We start from the raw sequence: 24,811 nt of genomic DNA on the forward strand, positions 1-24,811 counted from the left end.
TTGTCACCGGCAGCCTTGGAACAGCAGCTCTTCCTGCAGCAAAGCAGCACCTTTGTTACTCACATCTCCACGGTGGTTTTTACTGGGCTGGGCTGGTGAAGATGGGGAGGTGAGCAGCCCTGTGCCTGCTCCCCTCAGCTGCACATGGGGATCACAGCTGAGGAAGCTGTCCTTTTCCAAATAAAACAAGCAGGACAAATTCAATAGGAAATAAGTTCCTCTCTTCTGAGTGAACTTGCCGTGGGTGGAGAAGAAGGAAATTAAACAATAGAAAAAACGTGCGGGGCTTGATATGGCAGGAAAATAAACCCCAGTGCTGGTGACCTCTGGCAAAATGGCCGAGCATCTTCCCTTCCCCCGTGTCAGTTTTCATTTAGGGCAAGGACAGTGAAGGCAAAGCTCATGTTTCCCAGTGCCCCTCCATGGCTGGGGCATCCATGTGTGGGTAAGGGGAAACCAGGACCTCCCCATGCTACCCATTACAGTCACCCATCCCCAGTACATGCCATGACACCCCATCAGCTGCCGCTCCCCACATTTGCCCCTTCCAACCTGGAGCTGCTGGCACGGGACACAGATGCTGCTGGGAGCTCACACACGCAAAGCCCTTCCCGCTTCCTGTGCCTTTGGGAAGCTGGTGGGTCTGATACGATTTTGTTTGGATGGGTTTGGAAAATCCATGCCACCAACATACTGGCAAACAGACTTTTCCTGACAGGTTGTTTTGGGTTTTTTCCCCCTTTCTGTGTTTCTCTGTCAGTACTGTAGAACAGGTCATATTTAATACGCTGTTGGTGGTGATTTAAACTGAAGGAAGACGACACCTCATAAGTCAAAACCCTGGCTGGAATGAAGAGGGAATGATTAATATTTTCTTCAGTAGTGTGTCATGGTGAAGTATGGCACAGCCGAGTGTGTCCCTGCTGCAGAGTGTCACCATCAGCACCTGCTTTTATAAGCAGGTTTGATTTTGGGATATCTCTGGATGCTGGGCTGAGGATGGAGGGCTGTGGCCCCACCAAGTTTCCCATCTTGGCCAGCTTCTGACTGCATGCTGGAGATGGAGCTGCTCTCTTTGCTCTTTGGGGCAGAATTATGGAGGGTTTTGCTTAAAAGTTTTTTTTTTTTTTGTGTGTGTGTGTGTGTAATTCTGCCTTTTAGATGTACCTTAATGAGTTGTGTTTTTATTTCTGGCTGTTGAGGTAGAGCTTGCCAGAATAAGGTTAGGACTCCAGACAGGAAAAGCAAGATACTAAGTTTCTATGTCTTGTATTTGCTTCATGGCCTCAGAGGACAGGGGCTTCCAGTCTGACTCACTGATGTTTCCAACCCTTCCAACTTCAGGACCTCATGCCAGCCCTTGACTTCCCTGTGTGTTTTTGGCTGAGGTGGTGGCATTGCTTTGTGCCATTGTCACATGTATGCTGCTGGTATTGGAACTTGACACAGAGGCAGAGGAGGACCTGGGCAGAGGGAAAATGGGATGCTGCTTTGTTGGAGACCATCCTGCAAGCTTTGGGGGCTGTGCCCAATCTGCAGGTGGCAGTGGGAGATGGTGTTCCCTGTGCCCACTCTGTCCCCAGGTGTGGAGGAGCAGGACAGCCCTTGTGCCAGACCCCTGGAAGGGCTGGATGAGTCACACCCTGCGGACACAGAGAAATGGTGGCCTGTAGCTTATTATTCATGTTGTTTTCCTGCAAAAGCCACCGACTGTAAGGGCAGAGCTTGCAGAAGACTAATCAATATCGAGCTGTAAATCCCGTATGCGACCATGGCTAGCAGCAGGGGGCTGCACCTGGGAGCAACTTGGTTCCCATGTCCTCCCCAAAACCAGCAGGAGCTTGCTGCAGCCTTTTGCCCCTGAAATGGGACGGGATCCTTTGCACTAACTTCAGGTGGCACAAGCCTTCCTAAAGGGGTTTAGGAAGGTCAAGAGATCCCTAAATGGGAGGCATCCCAAGAGGAACTGCCCTGGTATTTATGGGTGGGCATGTCCTGAGTTCAGCCCTGCTATGGGTCTGGTCAAAGCTGTGGAATTGGAGATTGTCTTGGAGAGGTCAAGACTCTCTTCTAGGACCTCTGTCCTGTTGTCCTGCTTCTGCCAGGGAACACAAAATATCTGATGTAAAGCAGGGAAGAAGTGTCTCCTGTCTCTGAGCTTGGATGTACAGTGAGGATGTCCAGCTCAGCTCCCTCTGCCACACTGGGAGATGTGTGTCTCATCCCAAAGCTCTGGGCGTGCTTAGGAAGGATGGCAGTCCCTAGGATGTTGCTGCTCCTCGGGGTAGCCTGCTGCCCTCTTGGCTCTGCTTCCCATGTCTTGGCAAAACACAGATTCCTGGGTACGGGTATCCAGATACAAGGCTACGAGTAGTAGCCTTTTAGCTACTTGTCAGCACCCCACCAAGTATTCCCCTTCCTTCCCAACACTGTCTGCCTCTTCACAGCCTTGTACAGCCCTGCAGCCCCAGGGCTTGGAGCTCTTAAAGAAAGGGGATGCATTAAAAAGTGTTAACCACGGTTCTGAAGTATGGCTGTGAGTGCTATCAGTGCCTGGACACGTGGCTCAGGCCATTTTCAGTCTCCTCCATCGGCCTTGATCCATCCCTTGCTGTGCTGGTGCACTGCTGGTCTCATGGATTTGCGTCAGAGAGTGGGATTGAGGCCAGGAGGGAAGGAGTTGGTGCAGGTGGGGCATGACAGGTTGATTCCTCAAGCATTTTCTTGCCTTGGAGCCCCTGCAGAGGAGAAGGAGGGGACAGGGCTGATGCTAGAGCATAAACCAAACCAAAGCAACATACTTTCCCTGGACATGCCATTAGCTTCCTGCAGCTTCAGACCTGGATCTGGAAATAGGAGAGGCAAGAGGCAGCTCAGATGCCAGCAGCTGTGCTTGTTGGGGGCAAGTGTGGCCTTTGCCAGTGCTGTTCTAGGGGGCGAAAACAAAACAAATCTTGCAAGTGTCCCCTGTGCCCTGTGCCTGTTCCTGCTCCCTGTGTTTTCCCTGGGCTGCTGAGCCTTGCAGCCTCTGGTACATTTTAAGGGTGACAAAGTTTACATGCAGAGGTAATGTCTTTTATTAGCCTAACTAATACCTTTAGGACAAAACAGATGTGCTCTTGGGCCTGAGAAATGCCTGCGCAGCCAAAATGTGTCGCTTTTTCCAACTGTGTCCATTGGTCTAATAAAAGATGTGACCTCCAGCCTGTCCCGGCCATGACCTTGGAGCATGCTGGCCCTGGAAGAGTCCTGCCTGTGCGTCAGTGTGTGCTGCCCAGCCCTTCCCAAAGGACCTGCCACCCCGGGAGCCATGGCGGGAACACACCCAGGGCACGGCAGGGACTGCTCTGACTTCTAGTTCAATACTGGCTGCCGGCACCTGGCCCTGCGGGTGCTTTGGGCTCCTGGCAGCGTCTGCCCTGGCAGACTGCAGGGGAGTGGAGGTCAGAGGCAGCTCAGCAAAGCACTGGGGCACCAGGCAGGATGGATGTGGTCTGACAGGAGCAGCCCAGGGAGCCCCTGGGAGGAGGGAGCAGCTCCATCCTTGCAGGGATTTCTCTGGAATGTGGGCACTGGCAGGGGGATCGGTTGCTCTGTGTGAGCTGGTTCATGCTGTGGTTTTATGGATTCTGCTTTGCAAAAGTGCTGGCTTGGGGCTGGGTTAGCACTCGCAGGGCAGGCTGTGCTCCCCAGAACAGCTGGCAGGATGGCTCTGCTCTCCTACCAACTTGGGAAGCTGTCAAGAAAAGGAAGCAGCTGGCCCATCCCGTGGGGCTGGCAGTGCTGTCATGGCTGAGCACAGGGAATCACTGCTGCCTCAAGGCTCTCTGAGATCCAGTGTCACCCTCACACTCATGGCAGGACCAGCATCTCTGCAGGAAAAGTCTGACCAAGACAAGTGTCAGAGGCAGCAAAAGGTGGCAGCGAGGGGCTTTCAGTCCATGTTTTTTGGGTAGGAGTCCTCATGTGACCTGCTTGTGAGAGGGCAGGCTGCCACTCCAGTGAAATATAAAAATGCATGTGAGATTATTTTCCCCTCATTCTTCTCCTTTTTAAAATACTTGGGATTCAGACCCTGATTATCCAGAAAGGCTCTTGGGTGCTTGGAAAGCCACAGGAACCTACACGGCACATTTCGAAGCAGGAAAACCCAATTCATTGAGTGGATTCTTTCCCCCTGCAAACCCACTTAAAATTCATGGAGAGTTTTGTCGGTAAGAACCTGTTTCAATTAACAGACAAAAGAAACTCTCCTCGTTAAGCGCCTCTTTCAATTAAAGTTTGGGAGAATTCCCCAAGCTCTGCTCCGAGACTGTTCCCAAGGATTCAAGGACAAAAAATACCCCTGAGGAGGAGTCACCTGTGAAGGGCTCCAGCTTTTTGTGGGGGGCTGCAGTGGCACGACCCAAACCATAACCTGGCTGTGGGGTGTTGGGGTGTTTTGATGGGATGGTGTTGGGGATCATCAGTGCTGGGGGATCAGCTGCCCAACCCCAGTGTCCCTGGGGCATAGGAAAACTAATGACTGCTGCTAATTGCTGGCCTAGTTTGTGGAGGAGACTGATTTCATGTGGGTATTGGGAGATGGTGAGGTGCTCTTCCAGATCAGCATGCTGAGGACTAGGAGGGTGGGATCCTGGGGGCCCCAGGATCAGAAATGGGGTGACCTCTGCAGAGGATTCCTCTGTACAGCCTCACTCATGGGGCTGAGGCACCTTGGGGCTGGAGAATGGGATTAGCAGGGACAGGACCTTGGGATGTGGGTTTGAGATGTGGGGTTTGCTAGAACTAGGCTTAGAAACCCACCAGTTGGGCATACCAGCTGCTCCGCCATGACAAGTTTTAATCATAGTCTTCCACAAACCTAACCCAGTTTTTAGGGATTTAGATTTTTTTAAAAATTTATTCAGGTTTTTTCTCCCCTAAAAATTCAGCATATACATGTCACACACACCGAACCTTGCTTTTTCATCCCTCTGCAGGCAATGAGCTGTTCTCATTATTGTTTTTTTGAAGAAAACCTGAGAAAAACATGACTTTTATCTTTTGCAGTAAAGCTGAAGTGCTAACAGGGCTTTGTGGGTGAAAAAATGCCACTTCCAGAGCTGGACACTTTGACTAAAAATAAATTTTTTAAAGTGAAAATTCTTAGCCACTTTCACTGGTCTCATTGCTCATATTGGTTTCTTTCCCCCAGGAACAGGAAGGTGGTGGGCAGGCAAAGCCAGAGGTTTATTTCCAGAACAGAGTGAGGCTCAAGGGGAAGCTTGATTTAGCAATCCAGGTGAATGCTCCAACTGCTCTTTTCTGACCAGGCTCTATAAATCAGGTCTTAACAAAAAAGAGCTGAGAAAAAGGGAGGATTTTCCTGCTGAAGTCCTCCTGGGGTGGAAATTCTCCAGACCTTATAAATCATGGATGAGTTTTCCTGATACTCCCTTGTGTTTGGTCATATCCAGCCTGTGCATGAAGGGGAGAAGCTGAGCAGGTGGGTTTGCAGTGGGAGCAGCACCAGTGGCTGCCTGTCACTGCCTGTCTCAGGGTCAGCTGCTGGGGCTGCCCTTGTCCATTTTTAACTTGGCACCTCTTGGGCACTGCTGGAAGGCTGGTGTCCTCAGGAAAGGAGCACTGGGATTGTCCCTCTCCCAGAGCAGGGTGTTTTTCTCCCTGGTAGGTTGTAACTACTGTTTGCAAAGCACTTAAGCAGCCTGTGTAATCTACTACTAAGATGCTCCTTATCTGGCATTACAAAACCTCTGGCAAGTGGGTGACTGGGACAAGCTCCTTTCTGCTCTTCTGTGTCCTTCTCTGTTTTCCCCCTCTCTGTCTGCTCCTCATGCCTCTCCCCTGCCCAGACACCCAGGCTTTGCAGCTTGGCAGGAGGCAAATGGATGTCCCTACAGCTGTCCAAGTCTCTTGGGCCCATCCTAAAGGCTCATCCAGGCTGTCAGGACATGGGGATCACCAGGAAAAAACTCTTGGTTTTGCAGTGGCTGAAGTTTTTATGCTGAGTTTCTCTTCCTGGGCTGCTATGGCTTCATCTCCTGTGGCCCAGGGATTGTGCCCCAGCTCCAGGAGCATCCTGGTGGGATCATCACACCACCATGCACCACAATAAAGGAGATCATCTCCTGATTGTACCTTCTCTTGGTCAGTGGGTCCAGCTGTGGCTGGGGAGGGAGGAGATAGGGACAGGGACAAACAGTGGTCCTTCACACCCTGAGATAGCTCTTTTCCCTTGCCAATGTTTCCAGCTGTCTGCAGATATTTCCAGTCATAGCTGGGATCACTGTCATTTAGAGCTGATAAAGGCTGTGGTGCAGAGGTGGGTGTTTAAAAGGCCATTTTTTCATGCCAGTTACTTTTTCATTTTCAAAGCAACCTCCCCTGTCTTGAGCTTGCAGTTGTCTCTTGAATAATGTGATGGCATTAATCTTCTCTCTAAGGATGTGCTTAGCTCAGTGGTTTTAGATCTGTAGTCCTCTAAATATTACCAGTGAGTGAAGGGGATTCCCTCTAGAGGGAACTTAAACCTATTAATAATAATTTGGCTGCCTTTTGTGCATCTTTTACAGGTAGTGCTGATTCTCAGGGCTGCAGGGCACCACTTGGTGATTGCTGGGGATGCTGGTGAGGGTGCCTGAGGTGTGGGGGAGACAGAAGGTGGGGTTGGATGAGCACTATCCACCTGCTGGGGACTGGAGTCCCAGTTGGCCAAAATTAGACCTTCCAGTAGCCTTTTGCTTTCAAGTGGGAGGTACAGCAGATGTGTAGGTGGGGCTGATCCATCCATGTTCCCTGCAGTGGTCGGAGAGGGGAAGTGTTGGAGCGAGCAGGAGTGATTTCAAATTGCTGAGCTGTGCAATGCAATTTAGCATCCTGCCTCTAAATCCTCCCCCGTCCATGCTTAACCCCCAGGGCTGGCTTACATGGAGAATTGGAGCTGGCATGGTGGTGAGGAGGTGATTAATCAGCAGTGGTGGGCATCCCTGCAATGATGAGGAGTGAGAAGCAGGGATGCCCACCCAAAGGGCACCAGCAGGAGAGGAGCAGGGTGACCCATCTGGCTGTGATGTTTAGGATGTGGCGTCATCTCTGTGGGTTGAATGCTGGAGCTTTGGGAGCTGCTAGAATTGGAGACCGAGGTCCTTGCACAAAATCTTGGAGTGTCTTCTGCATGACAGTGGATGACTGCTCCTCCCCTTCCACCCTTTCCAAAATGGTACAAGGGAAATGTGTGAGCAATTTCTTTGCTCTGTCACACTCATGGTTTTGAGCTCGCCTCTTGCTTCTGAGCCATGGGCTTGGGACAGTTGATTTATCCAACAGATGGGACTTGAGAACTGCATGATCTTCACTGCTTGCACCTGCAGCCAGACCTATTCCACCCCCCAATAAATCAAACGCTGCTGTGATTGTCTTCTGGGGTCACTGACCCTTCCCCATCCTCCGGATCTGTTTGCACTTCCTTGCTTATATTCAATCCTTCCATTGCATCCCTGCAAAATCTCATTGGTATTTAAAGGAAGAGTGCTGTAAGCCACTAATGGAGATGGTTTCATTCCCTCTCATCCCATCTGGTGCCTCCCTGACTTTCTGGGGTGCAGTGGTTCCCCAGGCAGTATTTGTGGAAAATAACTCTGGGCAGGGGGAAACCACCATCCCCAAACTGCACCAGGGGGTGTGTTTTGAAAAGCTTTTCAAACATTTTTCCCTTTCTCCTGCAGCTCTCTTAGATTTGAAAAGTAAAGGGCTTCCCTGTCCCCTGGTTGCACTCCCTGCCTCTCTGGGGTCGGATCCGGCTCCGCAGGGCGCTCCGGGCTCCCAGCCACGCCGGGAAGCTGCTTGGATGCTGATCGTGTTTGTCAGGGCAGCCGGATTAAGAGCACAGTGGCTAAGCCTCCTCACTGAGCCTCCTCTCCAGAGGAGTCTGTGCCAGGGCATTGCTCAGAGACCCACGAGAAAAGAGCATTTTCCAGGGCTCTTTCTCCCGGGGTCCTTGTTGTGCAGCTGTGGCTGAGCACCTGCCCAGTGATGGGAGTCTGCCAGCACCGATTTTGGGGGCCTGAGGTCTGTATGTGAGACTCAGGCTGACATTTCCAGCTGGTGCCTTTTAAATAATCACTGTGGTTTTAAAAGGCACCTTAGCAGCATCTAAAAATCAGGTTAAAAGGAAGTTTGACCCCGGCTGTCACCTTGCCAGGTCTTGTGGTTTTTAAAATTTTACCATCTTGTTTCCATTTTTGTTTTAGAAAAGCTGTTGGTCTCAAGGACTTGTTTTGTGCTTTTGGGCATGAACCTGTTTCCTTCTCTGGCAATGAGCTATCAGCTCTCCCACCACTGCCGGGGCTGTGCAGGGGTTTGCTGGGCAGGATGCAGCCAGCACCCACTTGCATGGAGAAAGCCCTGGGCAGGAGCATCCCCACCCTGCAGCATCGCCCCAAAGCCCTTGGCATCCTCCCCATGGAGGGTTTGCTCTGGCAGAGAACCGGCAGAGCAGGATTCCTGCCTGCTTCCTGCCACACTTGCAGGTGCTTGGGGCAGGATGCTGCCCATCCCGGCCCCAGCTCACACCTGGCTGCTGTGTGGTCCAGTGCTGGCCCTCTGCCTGGGCAGGCTTTCACGTGGCAGCCTGGGGAGACTCAGCCAGAGTCTGGCCAGAGATGCTGTCTCCAAAGCCTGGTCATTAAGTACCAGTAATTAAAACCTCTTAGGAGAGAATGGACTAATGAAGCACCCTTGGAAATAGCAGGTGATGTAGATGCAGAGCCCTCTTCCCTGCTTCATGGAGGGTGGAGCAAGGATGGACACACAGTCCTGTCCATCAGCTGCTGGCTCTGGTGCTTGGCATCAAACCCACTGCTGCCATTTGCCCACCTGTCACTGTGGGAATGCAGCTGCCAGCACCTACTGCTCCTGGCAGATGAAAGAAATGGAGAGGAGTGGGTGCTGGATAATGCATTCCCAGCTCTCTGCATCCCTAGGCAGGGATGTAGGGAGATGTAGGGAAGCCTCCCTCAGCACAAGCACATCCCTAAAATCAACAGACGTAGAGAAGTGCCCTGTCCCAAAACTCCAGCGGGGCTGTTGTCTCAGGGATGCTGGAGGGGCAGAAGGAGTGAGGTGGAACAGACAGGACACAACCTCAGGGGGGCTAAGGGGAGAAGGTGCATCTCTCTTGGTCATGCCTGGAGATCATCCATGTGCACGAAGATAAGTTACATATCAGTAAACCCAGGTGTTCCACCATGCCCAGCACAGCCAACAAGGGGAGATTGCTGGTGTGTCCTGGAGATGGTGAAGGAGGAGACAGTGATGGAGGCTGGAAGGAGACTGGCTGCCAGCAGCACCTACAGGGTCCTGGCTGAAGCAGTACCATGTTGGCAGGGTTGGGAAGCACAGCCTGGAGCAGGAGATGCTGCTGGGAAGGGCAGGGATGACAGGATTACCCTGCCAAGCCCCAGCCTATAATCCACAGTGCCGCTCAGCCGGCCACGTTTAATCCTGTTAGGAGCCCGGCTGGTGTTAGCAGGGAGGGTGCTCAGCCACGATGCTGGCAGGGCACAGGGAGCTCTCCCTGGGAGGAGCAGGGACTCCTGCCCTTGTCCCCAACACTGGTATTGAGTTTGAGGACAGTGCTGTGAGTCACTTCTTTTCCTTAAACACATTGGCCTCATCAGTTTGTCCCCTAGTTGGCTTCACCTTCTGGCAAACAGTGCTTATTGTTTTCTTTTTTCAAATGAGCCTTTCACAGGGAAGACAAAAATATTCCCAAGGTCCCTTTGGCTCCACGTGGACACTCCTGCATTCCCATCTCGGTGACCTTGGCTGGTGGCTCCTGGCTCGGCCTTGAGCCACCCAGCTGGCGGGCTCCCCATGTCCCTCCCGTGTCCCTCCCTGCCAGGCGAGCTGGGCCATGGGGGCTCAGACCACCCCTCATTCTCCTCGGCAGAGTGCAGCTCCTGCTGGGCACGGGGAAGAATGGGGCTGCTTCTCCATCTGCTTGAGGTACCAGAGACTCACAGGGGGCTGGGGGCTCCCCTCCATAGCACCTGGTGGTGCACCTGCACTCCAGGTGCACCCTCGGCTGGGATCCCCTGGCACGGCTGCGCGCCGCACTCCTGCTGCATCCCTGGTGCCACAGCATTCTTGTGGCAAGCCCTGGCACGCCGGCGAGCTTGTGAGGACTGTGCTGGGGCTGTCAGGCTGGCAGAAATAACAGCAGCAGGTTGGCACTGTCCCTGCCCTCATCCCACCTCTCCCTCTCAGGGCGCCGTGTGGAGCCGGGGAAGCAGGGATCCGCCATGCCCACATTCCCACCACGATCTGCGCCGAGGCCGCCCGCCGCCCCCTCGCCCTGCTGAGGCCATGGAGCTGCTGCTGCTGCTGCTGCCGCCATCACCACAGGAATTTTGGCTCGGCAAGGGGACTCTTGGTGCCTCTGCCATGGTGACATGAAGCAGACGGCGAGGGACGCCGGACTGCTGGAGGGGAGAGAGCCTGCACAGGCGGCCTGCTAGTATTTTAATTTATTAGTAGTATTCAATTTGATTTTACCTGATTTTTTTGTTGGTTGGTTGCTTGCTTCTACCCCTCCCCGGGGCTTGTGAGGGGAGGGGGCGGGCAGGGGAGAGGGACCCCACCTCACCCAGCGGATGCAAGGATGACTGTGCTGGCCAGGGCCCGGCGGGGTATCTGGCAGCTCTCTCCGCAGGTGGTGTTGCTCCTGCTCTTTGCCTTCTGCCTGCTCAGTGTTTTCATCTCTGCTTATTATTTATATGGGTGGAAAAGGGGCTTGGAGCCCTCTGGGGACGTGGCGGGGCCGGACTGCGACGAGCCCAAGGTGGCCCCTTCCCGCTTGCTGCCACTGAAGACCCTCAAGGTGGCCGACTCCTCCCGCACGGACCCCTTGGTGCTGGTCTTCGTGGAGAGCCTCTACTCCCAGCTGGGCCAGGAGATTGTGGCCATTTTGGAGTCAAGTCGCTTCAAATACAGGACAGAGATTGCCCCGGGGAAGGGGGACATGCCCACGCTGACTGACAAGGACCGGGGACGCTTTGCGCTCATCATCTACGAGAACATCCTCAAGTATGTCAACCTGGATGCCTGGAACCGGGAGCTGCTGGACAAGTACTGCGTGGAGTATGGCGTGGGCATCATCGGCTTCTTCAAGGTAAGGGAGTACATGGGGCAAACCAAGATCCCATGGCCAGGCCAGATGTGAGCCCTGGTGGCCTGCTGCCCCACAGAGATTTTGCTCTCCCCATGCTTTCTACAAGCAGCATGAGTTGGTGTGGGGCACAGGCTTCTAGCAGAGGGCACCATCTTAGCTCTCTCCCTTTGGAAGGGCTATGTGGCCTTTGGAGATTTTGAAGGGGGAAAAAACACTTCTGGGATTAGTCCAGTTGCTTTTAGCACTTGTTTTCCAGCAGTGACCCTTGCTGGGGTTTGCCAAAAGCATGAACAGATATTTTGCTCAGCAGCCCTTCTTCTGCTCAGGGCTCCTAGCCTTGGGGCACTTTGCACATAGGACATGAGCAGGACTGAGTGTGTGAGGGGGATGGGGGCACCCCATGCTCCAGAGAGGAAGGGGAGAACCCAGAACCTGGATCTCAAGGGATGGTGAGCTGCTGCCTCTGTTGCCATGGCTGTTGGTGTTCCTTGTGAGCCCCTGACTTGTCCCCATTGTCCCATCTCCTGTAGCTCCCATTTTCCCCATGCAGGCCAACGAGAACAGCCTTCTGAGTGCCCAGCTGAAGGGCTTCCCACTCTTCCTCCACTCCAACCTGGCGCTGAAGGACTGCAGCATCAACCCCAAGTCACCCCTGCTCTACATCACACGCCCCAGTGAGGTGGAGAAGGGTGTGCTCCCCGGGGAGGACTGGACTGTCTTCCAGTCCAACCACTCCACCTACGAGCCCGTCCTCCTGGCCAAGACCAAGTCAGCTGAGTCCATCCCGCACATGAGCGTGGATGCTGCACTGCACACCACTGTGATGCAGGACCTGGGCCTCCACGATGGCATTCAGAGGGTGCTTTTCGGCAACAACCTCAACTTCTGGCTGCACAAGTTAGTCTTTGTGGACTCTGTCTCCTTCCTGACGGGCAAGAGGTTGTCTCTGCCCCTTGACCGCTACATCCTGGTGGACATCGATGACATCTTTGTGGGCAAGGAGGGCACACGCATGAAGGTGGAAGATGTCAAGGTGTGTCTGTGCTCTCCTGGCTGGGTGGGCAGGGCTGGACACTTGTGCTTGCTCAGGGATGCTCCAGAGATGAGCTTTCCTGCCCTCAGAGTCTCCCCTGTCCCTCTGAGAGCCCCTCTCTGAAGCGCTCAGGGACACTGGTGCTTGCTCTGATGTGGCAGCTATCCCTGAGGCCACGTGCTGAGCACACCTTGCTTTCTCTCCCCTTCTCCCAGGCACTGTTTGACACACAGAACGAGCTGCGCACCCACATCCCGAACTTCACCTTCAACCTGGGATACTCAGGGAAATTCTTCCACACAGGTGAGGAGGGCAAGGGCACTGCTTCTCCTGTGGGTGCTGTACAGCTGGTGCTGGGGCACCAGTTGGTGCTCAAAGAGGGTGCTGTCAGGGCTGTAGGAGAGTCCTCAGGCAACCCACCCTATTCTTCCATCACCTGGCCACCAAGAGGGGCTGGCCCTCTCTCTGCCCCAGCTGCTCACACAGCTCTCTCTGCTCAGTGCTGACAGCAAGTGTCATGCCACAGGTACTGATGCTGAGGATGAAGGTGATGACCTGCTGCTGTCCTACGTGAAGGAGTTCTGGTGGTTCCCCCACATGTGGAGCCACATGCAGCCTCACCTCTTCCACAACCAGTCGGTTCTCGCCGAGCAGATGACCTTAAATAAGAAATTTGCTGTTGTGAGTAAGATGCTTCCGGTGGGGTTGCTTGTGGTGAGGGGAGGATAGTAGAAGAGGAGCAAAGAAGATTCCCAGGGAATGGCCTCTGCTTGCTGGAGCAGAGGGACCTGGTGACGTTAAGTCGTGTCCCCCATGTTGCAGCTGTGTGGGTAAATCCATTTATACTCTAGCACCTAAAGCTAAAGGATTTATCTGCAGCAGCCAACTCGTTGCTGTGGCAGTGAGCTGCCCCAGTGGCTGTTCAAGGGGAGACTCTGTGTCCTGCAGCCGTGCTTGCCTGGCCTGGCCCGGCCCGGCCCCGTGGGGATGCAGAGGTGCAGCCCAGGGGGATGCTCAGCCTGGCACCGTGTGAATCTGTGCTGGGTGATGATGTGGGATCCTGGAACCGTGGCTGTGCTGAGAGGCTCCAGCTGATGGAAACTCCCTCTACAGGCTGAACTGTCAGGGACATATTTGGTTGTAAAGGCAGGCTCTGACCTTCAGCTTGGTCTTGGGCTGTCCTTTGTGTGGCACTGACACAGTTCATGCTGTGGTTGACTGACAGCTGTCTCAAATCCAAACTGGTAAAGCCAGACCTATTAATCCTGGGTCCTATGGCCTAAGAGAGGGATCTTCAACCTGACTTGAATTTATTATCTGATAATTAAAACTGCTTAATTAGAGAGAGACCGGGTCTTTCCTGCTAAGGATGGGCAATGTTCCAGCTCAGAATTTCCAGGCTGTTTTGTATCTACTGATACAAACCAATCTGCAGACCTATATAGCTGTATCTCCTCATTCTTCACACAACAGCTTGGCTGTGGCTGTTCTGTGGGTGACGGCAGAAGACAGGGATGAGGATGGTCTGAATGAAGCAGAGGAGTGGGTGTCCACCCAGCATGGCTGCTCCTGGGCTCCCTTTTGTGGAGACAGCCAGGCTTAGGAGAGGATGCAGAGGCACAGCCTTGCCCTGCTTACTCTGCAGAGGCACAACTAGACAGTTTGTAGCTGGGAATGGAGAAGGATTGGTTTGTGATTTTGGGATCGTCACAGTCACCCATTCCACACTCTCTTCTCTGCAGGAGCATGGCATCCCCACTGACATGGGGTACGCTGTGGCCCCCCACCACTCGGGCGTGTACCCTGTCCATGTGCAGCTGTACGAGGCTTGGAAGCAGGTTTGGTCCATCAGGGTGACGAGCACAGAGGAATATCCACACCTGAAACCCGCTCGCTACCGCCGCGGCTTCATCCACAACGGCATCATGGTGAGTGCTGGGCTTTGTCTCTGGGGCTTCTCTTCTCCTGCCTCCCCCACCAAAACCAGAACTTCGGGACGTGGTTTCCGTGCAGCTCCGGTTTGAGGGGGTTGTTCCCCCTTGCTCATCCTGCATGGGTGAAGCTTGTGTGAGGACAGTTCTTGGCATTTCCATCTGTCCACATCCTTCCCCTCTGTGTATGGATTAAAGTCAAGAGTGATGAGGGGCAGTGGAACTGGTCCTGGCCTCTGAGCAGTTGAGGTCAGATTCCCCCTTTTTGTTGGGAAGGAAAGGAGATCCAGCTCTCAAAGCCTGGAGGAGGCCATGTGGCCATTTCATTGCCCTGGCTCTTCCACCTGTTCCATCCATATATTTTTTCCTGCCCCAGGTACTCCCCCGGCAAACCTGTGGCCTGTTCACACACACCATTTTCTACAATGAATACCCTGGTGGCTCCAGTGAGCTGGACAAAATCATCAATGGGGGTGAACTCTTCCTGACTGTCCTCCTGAACCCTGTAAGTACTGCCCAGTGAGAGACAGACAGGCATCTTGCAGAGCTGTCCTGGCACTGCTGCGGGAGATGTCCCCAGTGTCCTTAGCCAGGGTGGGACCATTTGTGGGATGGCTGCTGGGTGAGGCTCCACTAACCCCTGCTCTGTCCTCTTGGCTTCAGATCAGCATCTTCATGACCCATCTGTCCAACTATGGCAATGACCGCCTGGGCTTGTACACCTTCAAGCACCTGGTCCGCTTCCTCAACTCCTGGACCAACTTGAAGCTGCAGACATTGCCCCCCGTGCAGCTGGCACAGAAATACTTCCAGATCTTTTCCGAGGAGAAGGACCCACTGTGGCAGGTACCCCTGTGCCTATAATAGTGGGAGTGACCCTTTTTATTGTGCTGGGAGAGGGTAGTGGGGTGTAGCTGGTCCTGATATGAGCCTCAGGTAACGTCCAGCCTGGATTTCTTTCTGGTTCCCTGGGTAAGCTGTGGCTTTTCACCTCTCGCTGGTTCTGCAGGCAGTGCCAGAAAGGGGTTTGTCCTGTAGACCTGGAGATAAGCCCAGTCTGTGTCCTGCCTGCTGAGCAGGATGGCCTCTCCTGTGTCTGCTCAGGCAGGAGGGGCTGGGCAGTGGTGTGGGGTCCCATCCAGGCTCTGTCTCTGATCCTCCACACTGTGTTTCAGGATCCCTGTGAAGACAAACGACACAAGGACATTTGGTCCAAAGAAAAGACCTGTGACCGATTCCCAAAGCTTCTCATCATTGGGCCTCAAAAAACAGGTGCTTCCCTTCACCTTCAGTTCTGTGAGCATGCTGGGAGGCTTGACAGGACCCCCCAAAGAGCCTCTGTCAGCCCTCCTGCTCTGAAGCAGAGCTTGGAGGGAGGTTTGGCCTGTGTCAACTCCCTCTTTCTGTCTGTCCAAAGGAACAACTGCCCTTTATCTCTTCCTGGGGATGCACCCAGACCTGAGCAGCAACTACCCCAGCTCAGAGACCTTTGAGGAGATACAGTTCTTCAATGGACACAACTATCACAAGGGCATCGACTGGTGGGTCTCTGCCTTATGGGGACTGTGCTGGGAGTGCTCATAACTTTGGGAAGGCGAGCAGTGGTGCTGTGAGGTTTCCCTTCTGAGTGTCTGAGATGTCACCTGTGAGGGCGGTGCTGGGGCCATCTTTTGGTGCCTGTCTGCCAGCCTCACACTGTGCCTCCCCCAGGTACATGGAATTCTTCCCCATCCCCTCCAACACCACCTCTGACTTCTACTTTGAGAAAAGTGCCAACTACTTTGACTCTGAAGTGGCTCCCCGGCGAGCTGCAGCCCTGCTGTCCAAGGCCAAAATCATCACCATCCTCATCAACCCTGCAGATCGAGCCTACTCCTGGTATCAGGTCAGCCTCTGCCTCTCCCCTGGGTTGGGCAGTCCTGTGGGATGGTGGGCTTGGTTTGGGATGTGGGGTGACTGTGGATGCCATGCTAGCTGGCTGAACATGATGCATGAGGACACATCGTGGTGGCCTGGGAGCCGCTGCACCTTGTGGGCAGCCCAGGATTTGGGTTACCCTGGGGACAAACCTGCCTTGCTCCTGCCTGACAGCACCAGCGAGCTCACGATGACCTGGTTGCCCTGAAGTACACCTTCCACGAGGTGATCACGGCGGGGCCCGAGGCCGCCCCGAAGCTGCGGACCCTGCAGAACCGCTGCCTGGTGCCGGGCTGGTACGCCACCCACATCGAGCGCTGGCTCAACAGCTACCACGCCAACCAGGTAGGGATGGCAGCACCCCAGTCCTACAGTGGCAGCCCTCACCCCAAGCAAGGATGGGGGGGAAAGAGATCTTGGATCCAAGGTCCGCTGTGGAGTTGTTCCTATGGGAGCTGTTTTTCTTGCACCCTACAAACTACGAGGAGAGGAGTAAAAGTACTTGGAGAAGGGGCAGAGGGGAGGTGCTGTGCAAGAAGGGGACCTGGTGGTGGATAACACAGAAAGATGGCCTTGTGTGGGTTGTCACAGCAGGGTTCAGTGGGAGTGGGGGCAGAAGGCTGTGGGTGGCTCTGCAGGGTCACCCAACACTCACCCTCACTCTTGGCCACAGACCCCTGGGGCTGCCCTGTCTGGTGTCACCATGGCATCGAACAGGACAAAAATAGCAAGTGAAGCTGCCCATAGTTCAAGCTGTCTGCAGGGAAAATGGGAGCTGGATGCCAGCCCTGCTGTGACCCACACAGTGCAGCACTGCTGGAGATATGGGATCAATCCCTGAATGATTTTTCCACTGTTGATTAACCTTATAAAGTCTTATTAGTTGCCTGCTGCTAGTGTAATTGCTGTGTTGCAATCCCAGCTGCCTGTGGGTTGGGTAGCCCTGAGCAGAAGCTCTGATGTTGTCCTGGGTGGGTCCTGGCCGTGGCTTTAATTGCATTTCATTTTCCAGCATCCAGTGTAAGGGAGCACCAGGGCACATTGGTATTTAGCAGGTGTCCTTGTGCAGGCTGGTGGCAGATTTGGCTCTGAGATGACCAAAGGTGTGGTAAAGGTGTCCTCTTGCCTCAGGAGAGCAGGGCTGGGAGCCAGTGACACCTCACCCTTCTTGCTCCCTGCAGATCCTGGTGCTGGATGGCAAGCTGCTCCGAACAGAACCCGCCAAAGTGATGGAGACAGTCCAGAAATTCCTTGGCGTGACCAACTTCATCGATTATCACAAGACCCTGGCGTGAGTCCTTCCCTCAGCTTCTCCTTCCTCCACCCTGCCATTGCTCCCATGCAGTGTGTTGCCCTGGGGGTGCCCAGCACTGTCCCAGAGCAGCCCCCAGCCCTGGGCCTCTCCACAGAGCTGCTGTTGAGTTTGATGAGGCTGAGCTTTCACCTGAGACTTACCCAAACACTACAGTGAGGTCACTCCAGGCAGCCCAAGTGCAGCCCTGGGCTTCTGGAGCAGATTTCAGGAGTGTGTTTGTGACACAGATGATGGTATTGAGCCCTCCATCTCCTCATAAATGCTTGAGAGCAGCTGCTGGCTGTGTGGCACCTCTGCAAGTGTCACCTTGCTCTGAGCTTTCCATTAAACCCCACTGTGGGAAGCCTCCAGAGCTCCTAGAGAAATAATAATTTACCTCTGCCAGGGCTTGCCTATGTATGTGTCCACCGAGGTGCTATGGGGCACTTGAGGGCATCCAGGGGCAAAAGTGCCACAGAAAATGGTAATTAAACCCAGGTAGACTCTGTGCTCCCTCAACAGGGCAGTGAATGAGCCTTGGTGGACTGCTTATTGCACAGCTGCAGGGGGAATCCTGTACCAGGGGGTTGATGACAAGGTGTTAGCTGGGTTGTGGATTCCAGAGGTGGAGAAGTGCCCTGTGCAGGGCTGGACAGCAGTGGGACCTGCTGGACAGGATGTCCATGGAAGGTGTGAGGAGGATAAGAGGGCTGAGGCAGAGCTCTCACTTCGCAGGTTTGATCCAAAGAAAGGATTCTGGTGTCAGCTTCTGGATGGAGGGAAAACAAAATGCTTGGGAAAGAGCAAAGGGAGGAAGTACCCTGAGATGGATTCAGATGTGAGTATGCAGAAAGCCTCCTGGGCTGGTCCTGAGTAGGGCTGTGCTGGGGTGGTGAGCTCCAGGCTGGTTCCCCTGACGCTCCTCTTTGCTCTCCCATTGCAGTCACGCTCCTTCCTGCGAGACTATTACAGGGACCATAACATAGAGCTCTCCAAGCTCCTGTACAAAATGGGGCAGACGTTGCCCACCTGGCTGCGGGAGGAGCTGCAGAGCACCAGGTAGCTGCTGCTGCCCCCCCCAGCAATACCTGAGTGGGGCTGACCCTGTGCCAGCAGGACCTTCTCAGCAATACCTGGCCTTGGAGGGGACCCCAGGAGCACACAACATCACTGGAGGCTTGGAGGGAATCCCCAGGAGCATATGGCTGCACCAGAGGCTTGGAGAGGACCCCCAGGAGCACAGGGCTCCACTGGAGGCTGTCTGAGCAGTAATCCGACTCTGCAATCCCTGTGCTTCCACCTCTCTGCCTGCCTCACACCTGTATCTCTTTCATTTTTTTTTTCCTTTTTAATTCCTTGTCCTTTCCCGCCCTGCTCTGGCATAGGGAAGTGGCACAAATTCCCCCTTTCTCTGCTCAAAATGGGTTCCAACTGTCTTGGGCCTGAGGGCCGCACCAGAGCTGTCCCTCACTTTCTTGTCTGAGGGTGGAGGAGCTGTTCTGGGTGCACTGGTGGTGACTTTGCTGAGCTGGAGCAGAGGGATGGGGCCGATGAAGACCCAAAGCACAGAGGAAAACAGACCCACTCCTGCCGTCAGCCCCATGGCAGGAAACAGGAGAGTTTGCTGGATTCCTCCAGCACCTACTTGGAAAAGCTGAGAACAAGGTGGATTTTTCTTTCAAAGACTGGGGCACCATTTGTTTTGTCATCTCTGTCATCATATTCCAGCTCCTCAACCTCTGGCTCCCCCTCCATGGGCAGTGTGGTGGGAATGTGGCCTAGCAGGAGAAGGGGCTGGCATGCTGGTCTGGGCATACTGGTCAAGGTATGCTCATGACCCCCAAGCCCTTCCTGCACTCTTGTACACATGTGGTGTTTCCTGTGGTAAGGCCAAGTGGTGCCCAGCACACCCTGGCATGGAGGAGAGCTCGGGGACAGAACAGACATTGGGATAACGGCAATCAGAAGAATGCTGAGAACTTCAAACCTCTTGAATATTAAAAACGAAAGTATTTTAATAATGTTGGGTTTTACGGGGGTGGGGGGGTGGTGTTCATTTGGTTCCCATTTTGCAGGGAGGTGTTTTTCTTCAGTGCCAGAATTTGTACCTAAACCCCGAGGGTTTTACATGGTCTCTTTGGTGGTTAGACGTGACATGGACAAAGGTCAGTGGGGAAACGGGACGGTTTCCCAGTGGGAGACACATCTTTGTACCAGTGGTGCCGTACAGAGCTGCAGCCTCTCCCACGCCCTGGGATTGTTGGCAGACGAGACTGAGCCATCGTGGGTTTACCGGGATAAGGGCCCACATTGCCCCTTGGACGGAGCTGCCCCGCAGGATGTGGGATGGCAGCGGTTCCATGGCAGGGGATGCGATGCCCAGGATGCTGCCCGAGTGGGGCCAGGGCAGTGGGGTGAATGTGTCACTCCCCACGTGAGGGGCCCCGCTGGCAGCAGCGTTCCCACCTGGATGTCCCACAGGAGCCCCTGTAGCCGCACGTGGGGCCATGGGGGCTGTGCTGGAGGAGGCTCCCAAGCACTGGTTTAAGGTCCTGTTGAACCAACTGCTAATAAATGGGGGGGCTCTGGTTTTATTTGCTGTTGTTGCCTGTGTCTCTCCTCACTGGCATGACCCAGTCCTGCCTCTGGGGGTCCTGGCTGCCTTTGGGCCCATCTATGGGGGGTTTAGGAAGGGGGTGTGTGGGAGCAGCTCTCCATGCACGAGGTGGCAGCAGCTCTCTAGTCCTGGATCCATGCACGCTGCACAGCGCCCACAGCCTCTTCCTCCTGGGACAGCATCCAGCACCGACTGCCTTAGCACTGGGGAAGGACTGGGGGGCCAGGGGGTCCCTGCTTACCTTCTCCCCCCTGCCCCATTATCCATTCCCTGCCTGCCCGAGCCTGCCGGCCCGTCTGCTGCCTCCCCACTGCCTTCTGCTGCCCGGCCCCTGCGAAGCGCTGCAGGAAACGAAGACGGAGCCTAATTAATCCCAGACGGTTTGTTTGAACCTGTCGGAGTGACAAATGATGTGTGGTGCCGATGGAGCCGCCGGATGGAGGAGAGGGGGCTGCAGGGGGAAATCTGGGGGGAACGATGGAGCTGCTTGCCCAGAAGAGGAGGCTGCTAATTCCCGGCTGTGCTGGAGCACATCCTGGCCATGCACCCGCCACGGTTCCCTTCCTTGTGTCCCCAAGCCCAGGAAGAAGCAGTGTCAGGGGCTGGCCTTCAGCCTCAGATGATGTGCAAGGAAACCTCCATATGCCCCAGGTGGGCCCAGCTGGTGCTCAGCTTTGTCCTGAATTAATTGTTTGTTAATTAAAAGGATCATGAGCACAGTTCAGTCCCATGCCATGGCCATGGGGTGCCTGGGAGGATGAGAAGGTCTCTGCCCTCCCGCAGCCACAGGAGAGCCCTGTGTGAGGGAGGATCTGTTCCACTTGCCTGTCACCCGGCTTGGCACCTGTGATGTTTACTAGCTTCTGCCAAAAATGTGCAAAGTTGGCGAAATCCTTTCTTGGCTGAGCAAGGGCCAGAGGCTGGGCAGCTGCAGCCAGCAGGGCCCCAGGAGCAGTGGGACCCCAAAGCATCCCTGCTTGGGGCTCAAACCCTCACTGCCCCTGGACTGCAAGGCTTGCTGGGCTGTCCTTGCTGCAGCCTTGTCCTGCAGCCTCCTACCAGAGACCCCAAGGCAGCCCCTGCCCAGCTCTGAGCTTGCATGAGCTGCCTGGGGCAGTGGGTGGCAGTCAGCAGCTTCCTGGGGTTCCCGGAGGAACAGATGAGGATGCTCCTGGCAGCCCCAGCCTGCAGGCAGCACCACAGTGGCCATGGTGAGGGCTGGCTTTCCAGCCCACAAACTGCTGTGGGGTTGGGTCCATCCCTGATGGCTGCGTTCTGCACCTTGATTCATCCTGCAGCGTGCCCTGACACGTCCCGTATCCTCGTCCTGACACATCCCATCTCCATGCCCCAGTGTGTGCTGTATCCTCCTGGCTGTTGGGGATGTGCCAGTGAATCCCTGCTGGAAACGTCAGCAGGAGGGATATGGAGCCCAGCTGTTCCTGGGCTGCTCTTGCCATGGGGTCAGGGAGTGCTGGTCGTGCCACAGCCCACCCAGCTGCCAGGAGGCATGTGGGCAGGAGGGATTCAGGGAAGGAATGATGCTGGCAGCAGGGTGCAGGCTCGCCTGGCTGGGCACAGGGCTGGAGGCTGCTGGCTGCAGGCAGTGGGGTAACTCATGGGCATGTGCCACTGAATGCGGCACTGAATGCAGGGACCTGTGGTCCCCTAACCCTTCCCTTGTCCCCAGCACAGCTGTACAGACCAGGTCTGGATCCCACCCCTAGGTGCCTCACTTGATGTAAGAACCCCAGCCCTGGGAAGGAGGGGTTGGAGAAGGATTTTGCCAGGGAATGAGGTGGCAGTGGCAGCAGTTGGGGTGCACGAACACCCCAGCCAGCTCCTCCTGCCTGCTGCCAGCAGTGCCCTGGCTCCTTGTGACTTGGGATGCAAACCCCTGCAGAGGGATATTGTGCCTTCAGCATCTGGTGAGCAGAGTGGGCAGGGGGACAAGAGAGAAAACTCTTGGATGACTTGAAAGCCATCTCCTGTGTTGGCTCCCCAAAGCAGATGGAGGTGGGGGTGCTCAGCAGTCTATGGGTGGGATGGGTTCCTCCTCCATTCACTCTGTGCTGTCCCCAGCCTTCACAGCCTGCTGAGCCTCGACATTTAAATCAGGCTTTACAGTGCAACTCAACAGAAATCAGAATTATTTCAATCAATGTCTATACCAGGGGTTTAGGTTGAAGGAATCTTATTGTCACTCCCCCATCTCTGTAACCACCTCCCATCTCTGCTCCTCCAAAGAGGCACACAGAAGGGCCAGAGCCCAGTAAGCACTGGCCTGTCCAAGACCTTGGCTCTGAAATCCATGGAGGGGTCAGGACAGGCCATGGAAACTGCTCTCTCACAGGGAGAAGCAGGCTGTGTTTGCACCCTATAAATAACAGAGGTCCCTGACCATGGAGAAGCCCCCTGCTCCCTGAGAAAGGTGTCCCCAGCCCAGGTGAGGGTAAAAGCAGATATTGCAACTATTTCATATTGTGGCAGGACTGTGAACACAGCAATGGCTTTGCCTTCTTCCACAGTCCTTTGCTCCAAGCTGGGGGCCTCCCAGGGGATCTTGTCACGGACAGGGAGGTGACCGAGGTGCTGCTGGTGAGGCTTTAGCTGTGGTCATGCTCCTGCTGGGATGATGGGACCCTCGTGGAAGGTCAGATTTGGGGCAGTCGAAAGCCTCCCGAGGCCCCACGTGGTGTCACACAGTGCTATGTGCTGGGAGGGGACTGTGGCCATGCCAGGCCCTGCTGGAGAGCTGGGTCCCTTTGCATCCCCCCACAGCTGCTGGGATGTGACCTTGGCTCTGCAGCCCTTGCACTGCTGCATCCTTGTCATGGGACCTGTGACTGGAGGGGGGTGATGCCTAGGAGGGGGGCACAGTGCAAGTCAGCAAGTCCTTGAATAAATGCCATGTAAAATATTTCTTTTAATGCCTCTCATGATTTTGAAGTGACATATTTACACTTTGTGATAAAACAAGACTAAATCCCAGTGTCTCAAAAAGTCAATGTATTTCTGTAACATGTTCATCTACCCTGTGACTACAAAGCTGATATAAATGGTTTTGTAGATCTACATTTTCCTCTAAAGATTTATAGCTCTTGTTTCAAAGATACAAATGTATAGAATGTCTCCTATACATGCAAAGACATTTATATATAAGGTATTTACAGTGCCTAAGACTGTAAACACAAATCGCCCATTTAAATGTCACAGCCCAAATCAGAAAATGCTGGGGATGCAAAATAGACTTGAAATGTCAAAGGACAGATGACGAAAAGATGTTTCTTCCATCTGGGAAAATTCTTATAACCAATTTCCATTAATCCCAGCTTTCCGGTGCCTGCAGTTAACCCCGTTCTGTGAGTGCTGTTTCTTCAGAGATGTGGTGACGGGCAGCTGGGCCCCTCCAGCCCCCAGAGCTCCTGGGCTGGTGCCCCACTCAGCATGCCCCTCATCCCAGCCCTGCAGCTCCCCTCCTTCCCCACCTGCCAGCCCCTCATCCTGCATCCCACTGCCCTCCTGCAAAGCGCCTTTGTCCCTTCCTGTGCCGTTTATTATTGAAACCAGGTGTGGGAGCAGCTCTGAGCCTGGGGGGAGCAGGGGCTGCTTCCAGGGCTCTGGAGACAGGGAAGCAGTGGGTTGTCCCCCCCAGAGGGGTTGCAGGGACACAAAGGGATGAGCTGAGGGGCAGCACCAAAGGGGTGACCCAAAATCCTCTGGCTCCTGCTGGAAGTACCGATGGCTGGCAAAGCTACAACCAGGCAGGTTTTGCATGAGTGGAAAAAGATAAAGGCTGATCAGCAGGATCTGGTTTAATAATGCAGGGGCCAGCTGGGAGGCAGGCTGGGGTGTCCTCTCACGTCAGGAGGCTGAGGATGAGGAAGGGCTGTGAGGGGATGCTGAGCCCTAAAGAAAAGTGGAGGCAGACACTAAAAAAGCTCCAGACTCTGAGGGGGGGCAAAGGGTGACAAGATGTGTGTGATTCTGGATGTTCTGGCAACTTTTCCTTGAGCAAATCCAGCTCCTGGCCACGTCAATGCAGATGAAATTTGTCTGAGCTCACGGAGAGGCAAATCCCATGCTGGTACCAGCACATTCCCACTGCCAAGGGGCTGGCACTGCTGTGGGGGTGGAACTCAGCCCACACAATCTGTAATTTTCAACCATTTTAATACTTCTCCTTGTCATTTTAAGCCCCGTGGGGACTCGGTGCTGTTTGTTTGCTGGTGCTTTCAGGTTGCTGCCTTCCCCAGCGATCCTGGCAGTGCCCAGAGCTGCTGGAGCATCCCCCGTGGGTCCCTGCCCTTGTTCCTCCCTGGGACAGCATCTGCAGCTCCTTTTCAGGGCACATTTGGGGAGCCAGAGAGGAGAAACTCGGGAGCCAGGGCTGTTGGAGGGGCTTTGCAGCTCCAGGCACAGAGCAGGGAGATGTTAAAGGGTTCCCGCTGTTGCACATCTGGGTTGAGTTTCATCGCTGGAGCCTCCCCGCACATCATGGGGGTCGCTGCTGCCGGAGCCCCCGGGGCTTGGAGAGCCGTGCCGGGGATCCCAGCGCCGGGGCAGGCAGGGCAGGCTCCGGGGTGTCCTCTCCCCTCGCACTGGGGGCTCAGCGCGGCACAGAGCCCATCTCAGCTCCCATCTTCCCAGCCCATCCTCCGCAGCCAGGCGCCATCAGCCCAGCCCTGCCGACCACCCAGGCGTGCTGGGATCGCCACTGCCACCCCCGGGACCCTCCCCTCGTCCCTCCCTGCCACCTCCACCCACCTGCCCTCACCGGGGTTTGCCAGGGTGCTCTCCCCCGTATTCCTTCCATCAGGACATCACCTCCACCCTCCCCTGCCCC

General features: G+C 54.8%; 1 protein-coding gene across 1 annotated transcript; it reads left to right on the forward strand.

Annotated features, from left to right (window-relative positions):
* The first annotated feature begins 10,293 nt into the window (after positions 1-10,293).
* On the forward strand, positions 10,294-19,942 carry NDST1 (N-deacetylase and N-sulfotransferase 1). Its single transcript, XM_068205920.1, has 14 exons — positions 10,294-11,173; positions 11,724-12,206; positions 12,422-12,509; positions 12,733-12,887; positions 13,949-14,134; positions 14,514-14,642; positions 14,801-14,983; positions 15,313-15,409; positions 15,555-15,678; positions 15,848-16,022; positions 16,229-16,399; positions 17,236-17,345; positions 18,084-18,186; positions 18,292-19,942. Exons 1-14 carry the CDS (start codon positions 10,664-10,666, stop codon positions 18,409-18,411), a joined length of 2,634 nt encoding a protein of 877 aa, XP_068062021.1. The 5' UTR covers positions 10,294-10,663; the 3' UTR covers positions 18,412-19,942.
* The last annotated feature ends 4,869 nt before the right edge of the window (positions 19,943-24,811 follow it).

The sequence above is a fragment of the Anomalospiza imberbis genome, chromosome 15 (genome assembly GCF_031753505.1).
Source record: "Anomalospiza imberbis isolate Cuckoo-Finch-1a 21T00152 chromosome 15, ASM3175350v1, whole genome shotgun sequence".
Classification (NCBI taxonomy): domain Eukaryota; kingdom Metazoa; phylum Chordata; class Aves; order Passeriformes; family Viduidae; genus Anomalospiza; species Anomalospiza imberbis.